General features: G+C 41.8%; 3 protein-coding genes and 1 long non-coding RNA gene across 6 annotated transcripts; 1 reads left to right on the forward strand and 3 right to left on the reverse strand.

Moving 5' to 3' along the window:
- Positions 1 to 12: 12 nt before the first annotated feature.
- On the reverse strand, positions 13 to 3,227 carry LOC142889526 (uncharacterized). Its single transcript, XR_012926847.1, has 3 exons — positions 3,086 to 3,227; positions 2,090 to 2,519; positions 13 to 542 (listed from the first exon to the last, which is right to left on the reverse strand). It is a non-coding gene; the product is annotated as an uncharacterized LOC142889526 (long non-coding RNA).
- LOC142889524 (uncharacterized) lies at positions 3,152 to 5,787 on the forward strand. The gene is made up of 5 exons (XM_076028324.1): positions 3,152 to 3,355; positions 3,585 to 3,680; positions 3,827 to 3,892; positions 4,682 to 4,747; positions 5,524 to 5,787. The coding sequence occupies exons 1-5, from the start codon at positions 3,332 to 3,334 to the stop codon at positions 5,587 to 5,589; spliced, it is 318 nt and encodes a 105-aa protein (XP_075884439.1). The 5' UTR covers positions 3,152 to 3,331; the 3' UTR covers positions 5,590 to 5,787.
- Positions 5,788 to 6,731: 944 nt separating this feature from the next.
- On the reverse strand, positions 6,732 to 9,820 carry txnb (thioredoxin b). Its single transcript, XM_076028322.1, has 5 exons — positions 9,663 to 9,820; positions 8,028 to 8,132; positions 7,634 to 7,699; positions 7,214 to 7,279; positions 6,732 to 7,076 (listed from the first exon to the last, which is right to left on the reverse strand). Exons 1-5 carry the CDS (start codon positions 9,684 to 9,686, stop codon positions 7,008 to 7,010), a joined length of 330 nt encoding a protein of 109 aa, XP_075884437.1. The 5' UTR covers positions 9,687 to 9,820; the 3' UTR covers positions 6,732 to 7,007.
- Positions 9,821 to 10,698: 878 nt separating this feature from the next.
- Positions 10,699 to 14,012, reverse strand: LOC142889521 (prostaglandin reductase 1-like). Of its 3 annotated transcripts, none has more exons than XM_076028318.1 (9): positions 13,924 to 14,012; positions 13,051 to 13,165; positions 12,901 to 12,946; positions 12,757 to 12,816; positions 12,231 to 12,398; positions 11,659 to 11,932; positions 11,435 to 11,540; positions 11,188 to 11,306; positions 10,699 to 11,115 (listed from the first exon to the last, which is right to left on the reverse strand). In XM_076028318.1, the coding sequence occupies exons 2-9, from the start codon at positions 13,154 to 13,156 to the stop codon at positions 11,005 to 11,007; spliced, it is 990 nt and encodes a 329-aa protein (XP_075884433.1). In that variant the 5' UTR covers positions 13,157 to 13,165; positions 13,924 to 14,012; the 3' UTR covers positions 10,699 to 11,004. The 3 variants fall into 3 exon arrangements, with proteins under 3 accessions (XP_075884433.1, XP_075884435.1, XP_075884434.1); XM_076028320.1 differs by having other exon boundaries at positions 13,876 to 14,011; XM_076028319.1 differs by having other exon boundaries at positions 13,872 to 14,011.
- Positions 14,013 to 14,018: the final 6 nt, after the last annotated feature.

Raw genomic sequence — 14,018 nt, forward strand, 5'->3', positions numbered from 1 at the left:
CACTTTGTCTTTTATTCCATTTGCATTTGTTTTGAAACATTAAATTATAGATATATATATGGCAGCAGATAAGAATGAACACTTTGGTGGCATTGACAGAGGCAACAAAAGAAACAACGCTGAAAATTCCCTGCTGCACTAAAACCTGGTTTCACATGTTTGGGTGGGTTGTTTTTTTTCGGGCTTTTTTGTTTTTGTTTTAATACACTGAGCAACGATGCTGTTCACCAGATGTCTCTTGCAAGATCTACAGGCAGTTAAAAATATCAATTTAATGAGTCATTTACAAATAAACTGTACCATGCGGTGTTTGAGGAAAGAAAGTTGTCTGCCTTTTTTATTAAAAAAAAAAAGGTTTTTTTACGTATTTTATCGCATATATTTATCATTGATTCGAAGTCCTTTTTTTTCTTGGGACTCTATTCAAAAGTTCCACCCCTTACTCTGCAGGTTCATTCCAATCCTGCTTTTTATAATTAATATTTATTTTGATAACAATGACAAGAGTCACTGCACTTGAATCTGCCTTGCTTCCCTTCTTGCTGTTGCTCTTGGCCTGGCAGATTTATTTCCGTCCCCCACCTTCTGTATTAGTTGCTGTGGTTCTGTGCTGGTAGTGACTCTTTGTTGCTGTGAGGGTCCTGGTCATGGCGCCTCTGAGGGAGTGCGGTCTTACAGCCTGGCAGTGTGTGCTGGAAGTTGGAGCAGGGAGCGCTGCAGAGTGAACAGCTGTCACCCAAACCACTGGCAAAGACTACCAGCACAAGGAAGTGTGTAACAAAGCAAATGAACAAATTAATAACTTGACAAACAAAACACTCAACTGGGAATTAATGAAAGCAAACCTACACGCAAAGACAATACTAAAGAACTCTAATCTAAATGAAACACGTTTAAAATAATCAATCAACAATATAACTTCGAAGTAGCTGACAAGAACTAAAGATGAACAAACAGTCCCCACAGCAGGTCTAATGAAAACTCTGAGTCTGTTAAACCTGAAATGAGGGAAACTGAGTTTTTCAGGTTTTCCTCAATGAACCTCAACTTTCTCTCTGTCTGCATCCTCTTTCTGCCACACACAGCATTTGATTTCCTCGTTCATTCAGTCAACAGGCAAGTTTTTTGGCATAGCGTATTCCGGCACGGTGCCGGATCTCAGGCGTTTGACGATTCCGAGAAAAAACAAAAACACAAATCGCACACGAACGCATGTGTGGCAGGTGGGTTTGCCCCCACCTTTGCGTCATCAGTCACACCTGCGCTGCAGACAGTGACATTTTAGCGTCATTGATTACACCTGCGCCAGAGTGAAACTAGTCGTTTTAAATACTCCACGTTGAGAACTCTGTCTTCTGCAGCTCGGCTAGCAATCCTAACGCGGGCTGGAGGAGGAACCCTGGCGGGTGCCCGTTCGTCGGGAGGTGGTGCTGTGTGTGCGTGATCGTGATCGTTCACCGCTTGGCTGTTAAAAGCCGCAGTTTTTCTGAGCCTCTCCTCCTCTGGTGCTCTGTGTGTCCTTTTTTTTTTTTTTTAGTTTTCTTTAGTTTGTTTAGCCTGCCCGCTCGGCTACGTCCAGCCCTGGTTCCCTTAGTTTCTTATGTTTAACAGTCTTTTTGGTATACTTATTTTCTTGACACTCAGGCAGCGAGACCTAGTCTTATTGTTTTGTTTTGTTTTGTTTTGTGTGTGTTTTGTGTGTTTTTCTGTGTTTAAAAAAAAGTTAACTATTTTAAAATTGTCAAATAAAGCTGTTTTTGGAAGTCCATCTTGTCCTCTTGCATTCCAGAGTGTAATGACAATTGTGTAGCCCGAAGAATTTTTATTGTAGTTCATTTCCTGGGGTGCAACCCCCCAGGTGGCGTTGTCCGGCAACCCCCCCCATTTTCCTTTACACCCACCTCCCCCAGTTCCCCTCGCCACACATGCACGCACGCACACACAAACTTGCCAGAACCCTCCCTCAAACTGCTAACTGTCTCACCGTTGGTTAGCAACAATACCAATGGGCACATGTATTGGTTGAGATCTAGCAGGTAGCAGCAGTGCTGCGTTCAAAGACACCTCGGGCGAACATTGAATTGAACACTGAATAGCGTTAAAGTTTCCGTGTTAGTTGCTGTGGTTCTGTGCCGGTAGTGACTCTTTAATGCCGTGTGGGACCTGGTCATGGCGCCTCTAAGGGAGTGCGGTCTTGCAGCGTGTGCTGGAATCTGGCGCTGGGAGCACTGCAGAGTGAGCAGCTGTCACCCAAACCACTGGTGAAGACTACCAGCATAAGGAAGTGTGCCGCAGGTTGAGCGAATCAAGACGCTGAGCCTCGCCCATGGAGTCTTCCGCAGCTCATGTCACCGTCGACTAGTCCCTCCCAGGTTGTGCAGCTTGCTTGACGGCCCTGATCACACAGCTCTCTCTTTCTCTCCCTCTTGGTCCACTGACGCGCACATCAACTGAGTCTTTTATCCACCTTGCCCGATTGTAGATTGGCACCAGCCAAGTGACATCATTCAGGAACACCTCTCTTGGCGGTGCACAGAGTTGCAGCGGCCCGGAGCTCCCGAGAGTGGTCAAGGCTGCAGAGAGGATCATTGGGAAGAGCCTCCCAGAGATCTCAGCAGTCCTCACCTCCCGCCGCCTTCGCCGGGTGAACAACATCCTACTGGACCGGTTTCACCCAGCACCCCATCTTTTTCGGAGACTGCCTTCTGGTAGGAGATTCCAGTCCATCCGCTCCAGGACCAGCAGACTGACCAACAGCCTGTACCCTCACGCTGTCAGACTGCTCAACAAACAACAACAATAACATCAACAACTGTGAACTGGACTGCATTGTTGCACTGTACACTATCCACCATCTATTGCAGACTGCAGCCCCCCCGCCCCCCTTCCATTTTTACATAATTATGGACTATTTGCATGCAAATGGACTGTCAATATTTCATATGCACTAGCACTGTTGCGCTTTGGTATTTGTTTATTTATGATTATTGTTGTTGATGCCTGTGGTGATGGGGATGCTCCAAACAAAGATGTTTTGCTGTTTAACAATGACAATAAAAATAACTTGACTTCAAACTGACTTGACTTGAAAAGAACTGAAAAAGTTGAGTTGAGTGGTTTCACGCTGTTTCATGCTAAGCTAGAGATGTGGGTGTTCCCCTCGCCCCAGGCGTTTTCCATCTCAACTTACCTGCAGTGGTTGGATCAGAGGAGGACCTGGCCAGCTCAGCTTGAAAAACAAGTCTGAGACTGGAAGAGGCTCTGTCACAACAGCAGAAGAGTGAAGAGGAACACACACACAAGGAACAACCCAAAAAATTGCATCAGCGACATGTCTGAAGCGGTCACCTCATCGGTAAGATGCATTCACTTTTCTTCTTCCTGATTGCCACACCTTTCACCCACTGAATTGATTTGATTGAGCGCCTGAATTGGTGACTGGATTTGACATGTGACCTCATGAGGAGGCTGATTTATGGAGAAATTAGCCCACTCACAGATACCCAAACAAGTCTTTGAAATCTTTGAAAACACAAGTATTAGGAATTGAATCACAATTCTTTAAATGTGTTTGTTGTCTGCAGCTGGAAGTCAATATCCTGCGTCTTTATGACCGGGTGATCTTGGGCTTCTCAGATGACAGTAGTGTGGACTCTCAGGATATTTTCAAGAAGTATGATGTAAGTGCATTAAGCTGTTGGCGCGTGGTGACTTTACAGTGTATTCCTTCATGTGTATCAGTGAAAATATGTCTAAGTTGGAATATTTTAAAGTGGAGCAGAATTGGTGTGGTTTTTGACACATTTTTATTTATTTTTTTCCCCAGAAAGCGGCTAATAACACAAAGTGCAAGAGCATTCTTTTCGCGAAGGCGGAGTTGGAGGAAGCCACAGTAAGTGCTGATCTTTTCAAGCCTGTAATTAAAAAGCACTGGAGATGCAAGTTCAGACATGTGCAGTCACTCAGCCTGAGGCGTCTCAGTTTTTTCTCAGTTGTTCACAAACATTTTCTGACATTGAGCAACACCTCTCAATTCTCCTGCAAAATGAAACTTAAAATGCAAGACAATGTTGTTTCTTCTCAAAAAGACACACAGACCATCATAGACATTTATAGGAGCCATTTGAAAACTCATGAGTTCAATTTAAAACACTATGATGAAGGAAAATCACTTCTCCACTCGTGATTTCTTTTTTTTTTTTCCAGTGTTTTACTGACGACACAGGTGACCAATTCCCCCCCCCCCCCCCCCCCCCCCCCCACAAAAACAATGCAAACAATCTACATCCATGGTGGTCTACATATAAAACAAAAAAAAGATTTACTCTTCACAGTTAAAAAACAAAACAAGCTTCATCGTCTCTTCTGTTTTGGTCTGGCCACAGCACCTCATCCACACCAAAAGCAAAGGCTTCTGTGGCCAACCAGCAGTTGAAATATCGCGTAGCACACTGAATGCATTTTCACAGTCCTACAGGAGAGTCCACATGCGCTGTGCTACTGTACTATTGATTACTGTACTGATATGTAGCACTGCAATTTTCTCGTGAGATTAGATTTTTACCTGTTCTCATTTTAGAAAGTCGGGAGAAAAGCACCACAAGCTTCAAAAGGCCTAAATTCAATGCTAACTGGCGTAACTGTTCACACACCCTCTTTACCCTTTTTTTTTTTCTTCCAGGAAGTGTTTAAAGAGTACAACGTCAATTCTCCACCCATGTTCCTGTTTTTCAAAGATGGAGATAAGGTAAGCCCTGTCTGTGGTGCTGGTTCACTGGCTAGATCACTGGCTGCTCTCTGCCCAGCCTGGAGGACATTGCCAACTCTCGTTATCTAAGCAAAGCTGGCAACATCATCAAGGATACTCCCACTCCAGTAATCACCTGTTTGACCTGCTCTCACAAAACCAGAACAAATAGACTCAGGAACAGCTTCTTCCCAAGAGCTATCACTGTAGTCAACAATCACAGAGCCAGTTGAACCTGTCCACTCCCTCTATCCACACAAATACTGACCACATTGATCATCGTGCAATAAATGGTACTTTTGTGTCAGTAACTAATACACTCATTGTGCAATAACCATTCTCTTATCTGCCTACACGTATCACTCTGGCACCTGTACAGACTCATGCTGCTATTGTGTTTTAGATGTACATATATTTATTGTGTTTTTCTTAATGCTTTTTGCCACCACAGGGAGTTGCAATTCTAATCTCGTTGTACGCTGTACAAGGACAATAAAGGCTATTCTATTCTAGTTTAGGTGAAACATTTGATCAGGTGGATTCTGCTTTCATCTCGCACCCCTGGAGGACTATGGACAGCTTGAGCTGCTGCAGCTCTACTACAAGTGTTCTGCCATTAGCTAGAAAGCAGTTCTACGCATCAAAATGATCAGTCATGGCATAGTGACACATTTTGAAAGTGGGGTTGCAATCAACTGCTGAACTAAGCCAGACACTGTTAAAGTCCTGTGGTGTCAGCAATTTAACTCTTCATCCCTATTTGTTCTGTTTTTCAGATGGATGAGCTGCTCAGCAATGATTCAGAGCAGCTCCAGAAAAAGATACTCAAATTGATGAAGTAAAGCCCTGGTCAGCCAATGCTGGATTTTACTCAACGTAAATAGTTTAATCTGGATCTTTTGTTTTTAATTTGACCAAATATTGAATAAAGTAACTGGGGCCTTTATTTACTTTTGCTCTGCAGCAACTGGTTAAGGGTAATGGTGAGGGTGTATCTTTTGAATTATAATCTGTCATTGAAATGTCACTGATTTTACTGATTCATCTGAATATGTGAAAAGGAAAAAAAAAAACGGACCAAAAATGAAAACTAAGGATGCACAACCAAACATTCCAAAAGGAGTGTGAGGAAATGAAAGGATGCCACCCCTTCTCCATCTCGTATGGTAAATTAAAGTACTCTCTGCCTCCACATTATACAACAAAAAACGTTGAATACTGTTACAAAAAAATAAATAAAAATGAGCACCACGCCGTAACCGCGAATACCTCATCCCCATTTTACCCATGTGTGTGAATAAAATCTTTAAGATTAAATGGGATCATGTCTGAGCATTTATTTAGTTCTGGTTTCCTGCTGATTCACCACACAGCCAAAATACAGAGGGTTTTAAAATCAAGGTTTCCCCTCGAATGTCTCAATTCCTGAAACACTTTGCAGGGTTGTAGGTGGTGATGAATTGTTTTTGGCCCAGTACATTATTTGTTTGCAGTTTAGAATTGTCCATGCTTTTTTTTTTGTTGTTGTTAGTTTTGCCTTTAAACATAATTAATTATTTTCCTGATAACCAGAATATCTTTTTATCATTAGTGGCTCATTTTAACTGCCCTTTTTGAAGGATGGAAAACATTGTAAAACACAAAGAATGCAGGGTCAAAATTGAAAAACTATTTCTAATAATGAATGTGTGTAATTCATTTTTGAGCTATTGAGCTATTTATTGTACACTTACTTGCTATGATAATATTTGAGCTGCTTTGTCCCAATGTTTCATATTAAAAGTGGGGAAGTCTTGCCTTGTATCGAAGAAACTCTTAACATATACCAGACCCAAAGTTCTAAAGAACCTGACCGGGTTAAGTCAGTGGACAAAGCTGCTGTGGTACCTGACGCAGTTACCACAGCCGGAGTTCCTCACTTCCCTGTTGTTTGGGAAGGAAACGATAAAAACTCTCACGCAAACTGAAGAAAAACACGTCAATGTTTTAGGTGTCCTCTTAATTTATTGATGCATTGTGTTAGACGCATTTCAGGACCTCGTGATGAGCACAGGGTTCCAGTCTTCCAGTAACATATGGATAATGTAACAATAGCAGGTCTTTCACTGAGATTCAGTATGTAAAGCGAAAGAGAGATGAATGGTGGCAGCGCACATACATGAGTGGTGTTCATTAATGATGCTCTTGCTTAACGGAAGTGCTGATTTCTACTACTAAAAACAGATTACACTGGGACAGATTGTAGAGAAGGCATCAGTGGCTACTGTGTTCTTAACTCCTTTACTTTTTCTGCCAGGAGGGTCTTCTGGCAACCTGAGAACTCAAACACCTGAAAGACAAGGAAGGGCTTTTTGTTACAAAAAATTGATTGTGAGAAAATTTACCTGATATTCTTTAAAATTGTGTTTCTCTAGAAAAAAGACAACGCTTGAATCGATTTTGTGCTGTTAATTCTTCAACACTTACCTTCTCTCCATTCTTGTAGAAGTGAAATGTGGGCATGCAGGAAATTTCACAATTTTCACTCACATCCTGGGGGGGGGGGAGAGAGAGAGAGAGAGGGGGGGGGGGAGAAAATCACAGCATATTGTAAATTCTGGCTGACTTGTGGCGCGCGCGCGTGCGCGCACACACACACACACACACACACACACACACACACACACACACACACACACACACACACACACACACACACACACACACTGCATTCAGTGTAAACAGGAGTGATGGATGCAGACTTTTTTGTTGATTTTCAAGCAATTAAAAACAAGAGTGGATCCGTCGGTGCACCGCCTTGAAACCCTCACAGGTAATCGGAAGCTAGCTGCTGCATGTGAGACATTCTGTGGAAACTACTTGTACTTTAAATGATCTGACACTTACCGCCGCATCATCGACATCCACTTTCAGGAAAACTACGTTCTTGTTTTCAGGCAATCCTGCCAGCGTCTACAAACAAAAACAAATACGTAGGGTCACACTTCAATGGTGATTTTTGAAGCATTTATATTTCAAAGTTCAAAAAACAGGTCTATGGGATGGCAACTCCTGTATAAAGAGCTGCTCCTTCCAGCTAATTTTGTAGTAGAGAGCTTGATTAGAGGTTGCCGTGGTAACAGTCGCCTCCTAATAACAGATGCTGCAGCTGCTGCCCTCTAACAATTGGAATATTCCTAATCAAAGGGCAACCTTCAACAGCAAACTAGCGAAAGTACCACAGTGGATGGGATAGTATTAATTTGAACATTACCACCACCTGGTGCAATTATCCACTTACGTCAAATACAGGGGAAATCTGTTTGCAGGGGCCGCACCATGTGGCAGTGAAGTCCACCACCACCAGCTTGTCTCCGGAGCCTTTAACATACTGATTGAAGTCATCCTGTGGAAAGTAAAACAATTGTTATAAAAATATAAAAGTGTGTAAGGCTCTAGTTTGGACATGCAGCGACTGGGAGCCTCACCTACTGCTTCAACCTGAGGGCTGTGCTTTAGCTTTTATTGAATTCGAAAATATAGAGAACTTAGTTTTAACTTTCGTGGTTATCTATAATTTACTGACAGCTGGCAAGCTGCTAGCATTTCCTGTCAGATCATTCAACATGATAGAGATCTCTGACTACACTACCAGTCAAACGCTTGGACACACACTATGAATTTAATGTGTTTTCGTTCATTCTCAAGACTATTGACATTGCAGTTTCTCACTGAAGGTGTCAAAACCACATATTAACACGCGTGGAATTATGTAGGACACAATCGAAAGTGTAAAATAACTCAAACACCTTTTATATTTAAATTCTTAATTTCATAAAAAGCACATTTGGAGTTATTTAACATGTTTTTATTTTGCAGCTTTGCTGCATGATTACATACTGTATATCTTGCTCATATTATTGATGTCTTCAGTATGCGTATACAATGTATCACATGTAGAAAGTACTGAAGATAAAGAAAAAAACATTGCATTAGATAGTGTGTCTGAACTTTTGACTGGTAGTGTAACTGCATGTGCTAACATAAAGCTAATCCACAGCTTATACACAGTGGAGATCACTGGCTAGCTGCAGGTGCTAACATTAATATTATACACATCTCATAAGATGATTGGGATCACTGGCTAACTGCAGGTGCTAACATGAAGCTTATACACAGTTTCAACCCGGGGAAGCACTTTCTATCATAACTGGCGTTGACTCTGCAGCAACATCACTGTTAAACTAGTTGCACAGTTCGCGTTATTAGATCTCACAGACTGGATAAAGACTGGCGAGCTGCTGCCCTGTTTGTTTGACAGGGCAGACGAAACAACATCGGGGGAAATAACGGGGACTTAATTCGAATACGACAGTGAAGGGAATGTGTTAGAGCCGCACTATAAACTGCTGTGGCCTGACTGAGGCCTTCTAACCCAACCCCAATGAGTAGCGTCTCGTTAGCCGGTCGGCACCTGATGTGGCTTTAGCATCCATACCCAGACAACGCTTATCTGACCGTAAGTCAAGCGAGAGTAGACATGGTTAGAGATATAAACAGTTATAAGGGCTTGTAACGGACCTACTGCGACCGTTTAACAGATGGCGAGTGCATAGCAACCAGGGATGTATTACAAGAACATGGTAACACATGGTCATGAGCTAACTTCGGGGTTATCGTGCCGAAACATGTTAAAATACATTTTTGATTGACGAGTAAAGTCAAATGAATCTGTTGCCTAGTTCTTTTTTTTCTTTTTTTTTTAATAACAGTTACGTTACACTTCGATAAAAATGAGCTAAAACGCCATGGAAATATAAATCCATCCTATGACTGGGTCACGAGGGATGGGGGAGTTAGGAGTGAACGACCGCGCACCGTTCGTGTTTTCTTGGAATATGTTTTAATACGCGCCAACAAACAGAATTCAACTTACCATACACTGAATTTCGATAACCATGGTAGCGGCTGTGTGGTTCGCACACAAAGATGAAGTGAGGATGACACAAAGGGAACTTCCACCGCTATCTGGGGACCCGGTGCGAGTTTTGCTCAATGAAAGAAAAGTTAGTCAATCGTAGTCAAAACCAAGAGCGGAAATGCTTGACTTGCATTTGAAATAAGAGCTCTGTGTAGTTCGTAGCGAATAGTAAGGTATTTCCGAAAGTGCCCAGACTTGTTGTGTAAACGTATCAAATGAAGTTCGCGATAATATTTCTGAAAATGTATGTGTGCGCATGTTTTGATTGTCTTATTTTCTGAAACCAGCCTCCAGTTGAGACATTTATTTTGAAATTTCATAACCAGCGGGTTTTTTTGTTTTTCGTTTTCTTTTTACTGTGTCTATTTTAAAAGTAGTCCGTCTAAATATGTCGTAAAGTATGAAAACACATTGTTTCTATATTTCTTATCTTAGAAGTATTAAGTCCTGCACGATTTCTTTTTCTTTTTTTTTAGTAAGATTGAGGTGGGGTCACATCGAGTCATAATGACTTGACAGTTTCTCCGTTTACCGTCAACGACTGAACCAACGCAGCGCAATTCTAGTAACTCTTTAGTAATCTTTTCATTATTTGTCAAAATAGTTTTTCTTTTGGACTTGATTATCTTCTTGCCTGATCACTTGCTAACTAAATCATCAAACTGGTTCTCCATTTAATAAAAGGCTCATTTGGCCAAATGATGTCCTGTTCATCTTGAATTCCAACTCCGATTTATCCAAGAATCACAATTAAAACACAAATAGGGGTTCCTTTTTATTTGTTGTGGCATGATGTTAAATGTGGATTGGTTCTCCATGTGTGGTCATACCAAAACTGTTGGCATGGGCACGAATAGAGTGTTCCCTGTCACAACAACCTGACAGGCGATTTCGATTTCGATTTTGATGCAGGATGATGAAAAGAGCTCATACTTTTAATGCAGGAAACGTTTCATTGATTAGTGACCTGGAAAGAAAATATGTTATAAAGTGGCTTCACATAATTTTTATTTATGTTTTAATGCAATGCAAATACAATTTCAAAGCAAAACTGAAGGGACAGAGCTGAAAGGAAGTGAACTAAGGCGTTAAATGTCCTACCAACATTTTGATATATCTATATAAAAAAAAAAAATCACTCTTCAGTGCTGTACTTTAACATGTGATAACAAACGTACTTTACTGAGCTAAATGAATGTTAGTGAGAAAATACTAGGTGGATCTACAAAGCGGTTGGCAAGTATGATGTCTGTCATGTCAGTTGTTAATGATATGGATTTCTCTCTGTTGATATATATCAGACTGCAACAATAGCCTTGCCAATGTTTTCTCCACGCAGCATACCCATGAAGGCAGCTGGCATTTGTTCAAAGCCTTTCGTGACATGTTCCCGACTTTGCAGTTTTCCCTGCAAAACAAAAAGGTACATAAATAACAAAAAATGCTCCATAAATACATGGAAAATACACAGGATACTGACCTCTTTCAGCCATCCCAACAGCCGCTTTAGGGACTCGGGGTGCTTGTGCTCCCACCTGCTCTGCATGAAGCCCTCCATCTTAAGCTGCTTGAAGATCATTGTAAGATGGGGATATGGGCCTGAACAAGATAATACAAAATGAAGGAGCGGTCTAAGGCCTCCACATCCAGTTGCATTTGTTTAAGCTTTATTAGCAGCACAATATCCCCATCTAGTGATGAAAAGTTCATACTCCACAGGTACCTACCTGTTTGCGGTGTAGTGTCATTATATGTGGCAATGCCTCCGCACACAGCTATTCTTCCAAACTCTTTCATTTGTTGCAAAGCCACAGTTGAGAAGGGCCCACCTACCTGGAAATCCAAGATTTTAGAAATCAAAACGTTTTAACAACACTTCTAGGGATAGTACATTTCCGCAAGAGAGAGGTTTGATCATATTCCGAGTTGTAGCTCCATGATTCTTGCATACATTTTCAAAGAAGCAGTCGTATCCATCAGGGGATGCCTTGCTCAGTGCTTCCTCGAGAGAGCCCACAGTCTTGTAGTTGAAGGCCTCATCGAAGCCTAGTTCTTTCAGGAAAGCAACCTTGGCGTCAGAGCCTGCCGAACCCACCACCTTACAGCCCTTGATTTTGGCAATTTGGCCCACCACCGAGCCAACCGCTCCAGCAGCGGCGTTCACCAAAAGCGTCTCGCCTTTCTGAAGATCCAGTACATCTTCTATCCCATAAACAGCGGTAAGTCTGAAGAGAGAGAGGGGAAAAAAGCAGCTGCAAGGGAGTTGTTTTTCCAGCAGTTCCGTGGAAAACTCTTTCAACCCTTTCATCTAAACTCTTTGTAATTTCTTCCATGAAAAGACTCCTTGTGCTCATAGAACGACTCATTAGCTGGACATCTGGTTCCCAGCCTGTTTGTTTTCTCGAATAAGGACAAAGCACATCTGTTTGGTTCAACAATCCAATTCGACTACCTCAAATATGAACAGAGGAATTAACAATCCGTCTACTCTGGAAACCTCCAATGTAGCGCCTTCTGGCTCACCCAGGCATGCCGATGGTACCCAGAGCGAGGGACAGGGAAACATCCTGCGGCCAGTCTGCAATGATGGATGTGAGACCAGTACCATCACAGACAGTGTGAGTCCTCCATCCGCAACGTCCAACAACATAGCTTCCCACGGGAAAGGCAGCGTTTTTACTTTGTAGTACTCTGCAAGGAAAAGAAAAACAACAAAAAATAAAGTCTATTTTGTAAAATGAAAACAAAACATACAAAATACAAACATTAAAACTACTGACTCGACATCCTAGGCAACAGAGCAATGTTTGGCCATGTGGTAGTGCTTTGTTAGAACACAAATGGAAAGAGGTGGCGGCCTTCTGGGAACAGCTGCATATATTATTCGCTAGCCAAAACCCTTTTTCTTTTTTTTTTTTTAAGTGCATTCTTGATTTGTGTGCATGATCAGCTTTTGCAATTAATAGGAAGTGCAGGACTCGTCTAATTTAAGAAAACATTGGGTTGTATACTTCATGACAAAAAAAAAAACCTCATGCTTATTTCCTACTTTGCAACTTGAGTTCCAATCATCACTTCGCCTTCCTTCATGCGAACCTTACTGAAAGGCCTGGAGGGGGGGGGGGGGGGGATTATGTCAGCTTTCAAATGTCTGTTTCATCCAAGCAGAATTTTACAGATTTGACAGGTTTACCTCATATACGGGTCAACACTGAGAAACACAGCTTCCAACAGCACCTCTGCAACAACCACAAAAACATGACTTGACAGTTTGTTTGTTTTTTTTGCTTCCGCTGTGTGTGACTCAGTCTCAAAAACGTTCAGTGATTGAAAATGACCCTACCTCCATTTTTGGGCTCCGTGAGCTCCTCCACCTTTAGCTCAAAATTGCTGTCTGTCGGGAAGCCATCAAAGTGTTTGGTTAGGATCCACGTCTTAGCTTTGATCATGATGCTTTGCTGTAGGGCAGAAGAGAGAAATGACAGACTTAAACATTCTTTTGTCCCTGCTGCCATGGGTGATCAATCAAGTGATTGCTCGATTGATTAATTATTCTGTTTGTTATATTTAATGCTGTCTTCTGTGCTGTATGTTGTTTTTTACTTTATGATTGCAGTTGATTGTTTTATGTTACTACTGGCTGTATAACGATTTGCCCCTTGGGGGCAATAAAGATTCCTTGAACCTTGAAACTTTAGTGTGTTCCTGATGAGAATATTATATGCTGATTTAGAAAAAAAAAGTTCTAAAAATTGCATGTGAATAATACAATGATACGGAGCTGGTAACAGACTACTGCACATTAAACAGTGGGTTGAGATATCTGTTTTTTTTTTTTTTTTTTTTAAAGAAGTATTTTTTTTTGAAAGGGACAAACACGCAAAGATACACCATAAGTTAACGTCGCACCTAATCACTTAGAAAAGCAAGACGAAGCAAGTCGACAAGAACTGTCGGGTGGTGCAACCTAACCACAGCGCTGTGTTGACATGTCCCTGAAATGAATTATTTCCTAATACAGTTAAAAGACAAAAAAATGGCATCAGTACTTGAACAGTTCGACTTGGCGTAAATAAAGCGTGGCCAGACAAGCTACTTTAACATCAACTCTAAATCGCAACACGAGGATTTTTATTACTGTGCAATGCAACTTAAACAACTTACTTACAACAAGCACGCCACTCCACCTCCCTTAAATGTGATCCAAACAACTCACCAGCGTAGATTCTTCGGAGCGAAATGGCTGCGGTAGCCGGCTGTGACAGTGGGCTGTGGGCAACAGCAGTGGATTGATGTGCCAAGGGAGCACTG

This window comes from Nelusetta ayraudi, unplaced genomic scaffold, assembly GCF_046127955.1.
Source record: "Nelusetta ayraudi isolate G7.1 ecotype Tasmania unplaced genomic scaffold, CSIRO-AGI_Nayr_v1 ptg000022l, whole genome shotgun sequence".
Taxonomy (NCBI): Eukaryota; Metazoa; Chordata; class Actinopteri; order Tetraodontiformes; family Monacanthidae; genus Nelusetta; species Nelusetta ayraudi.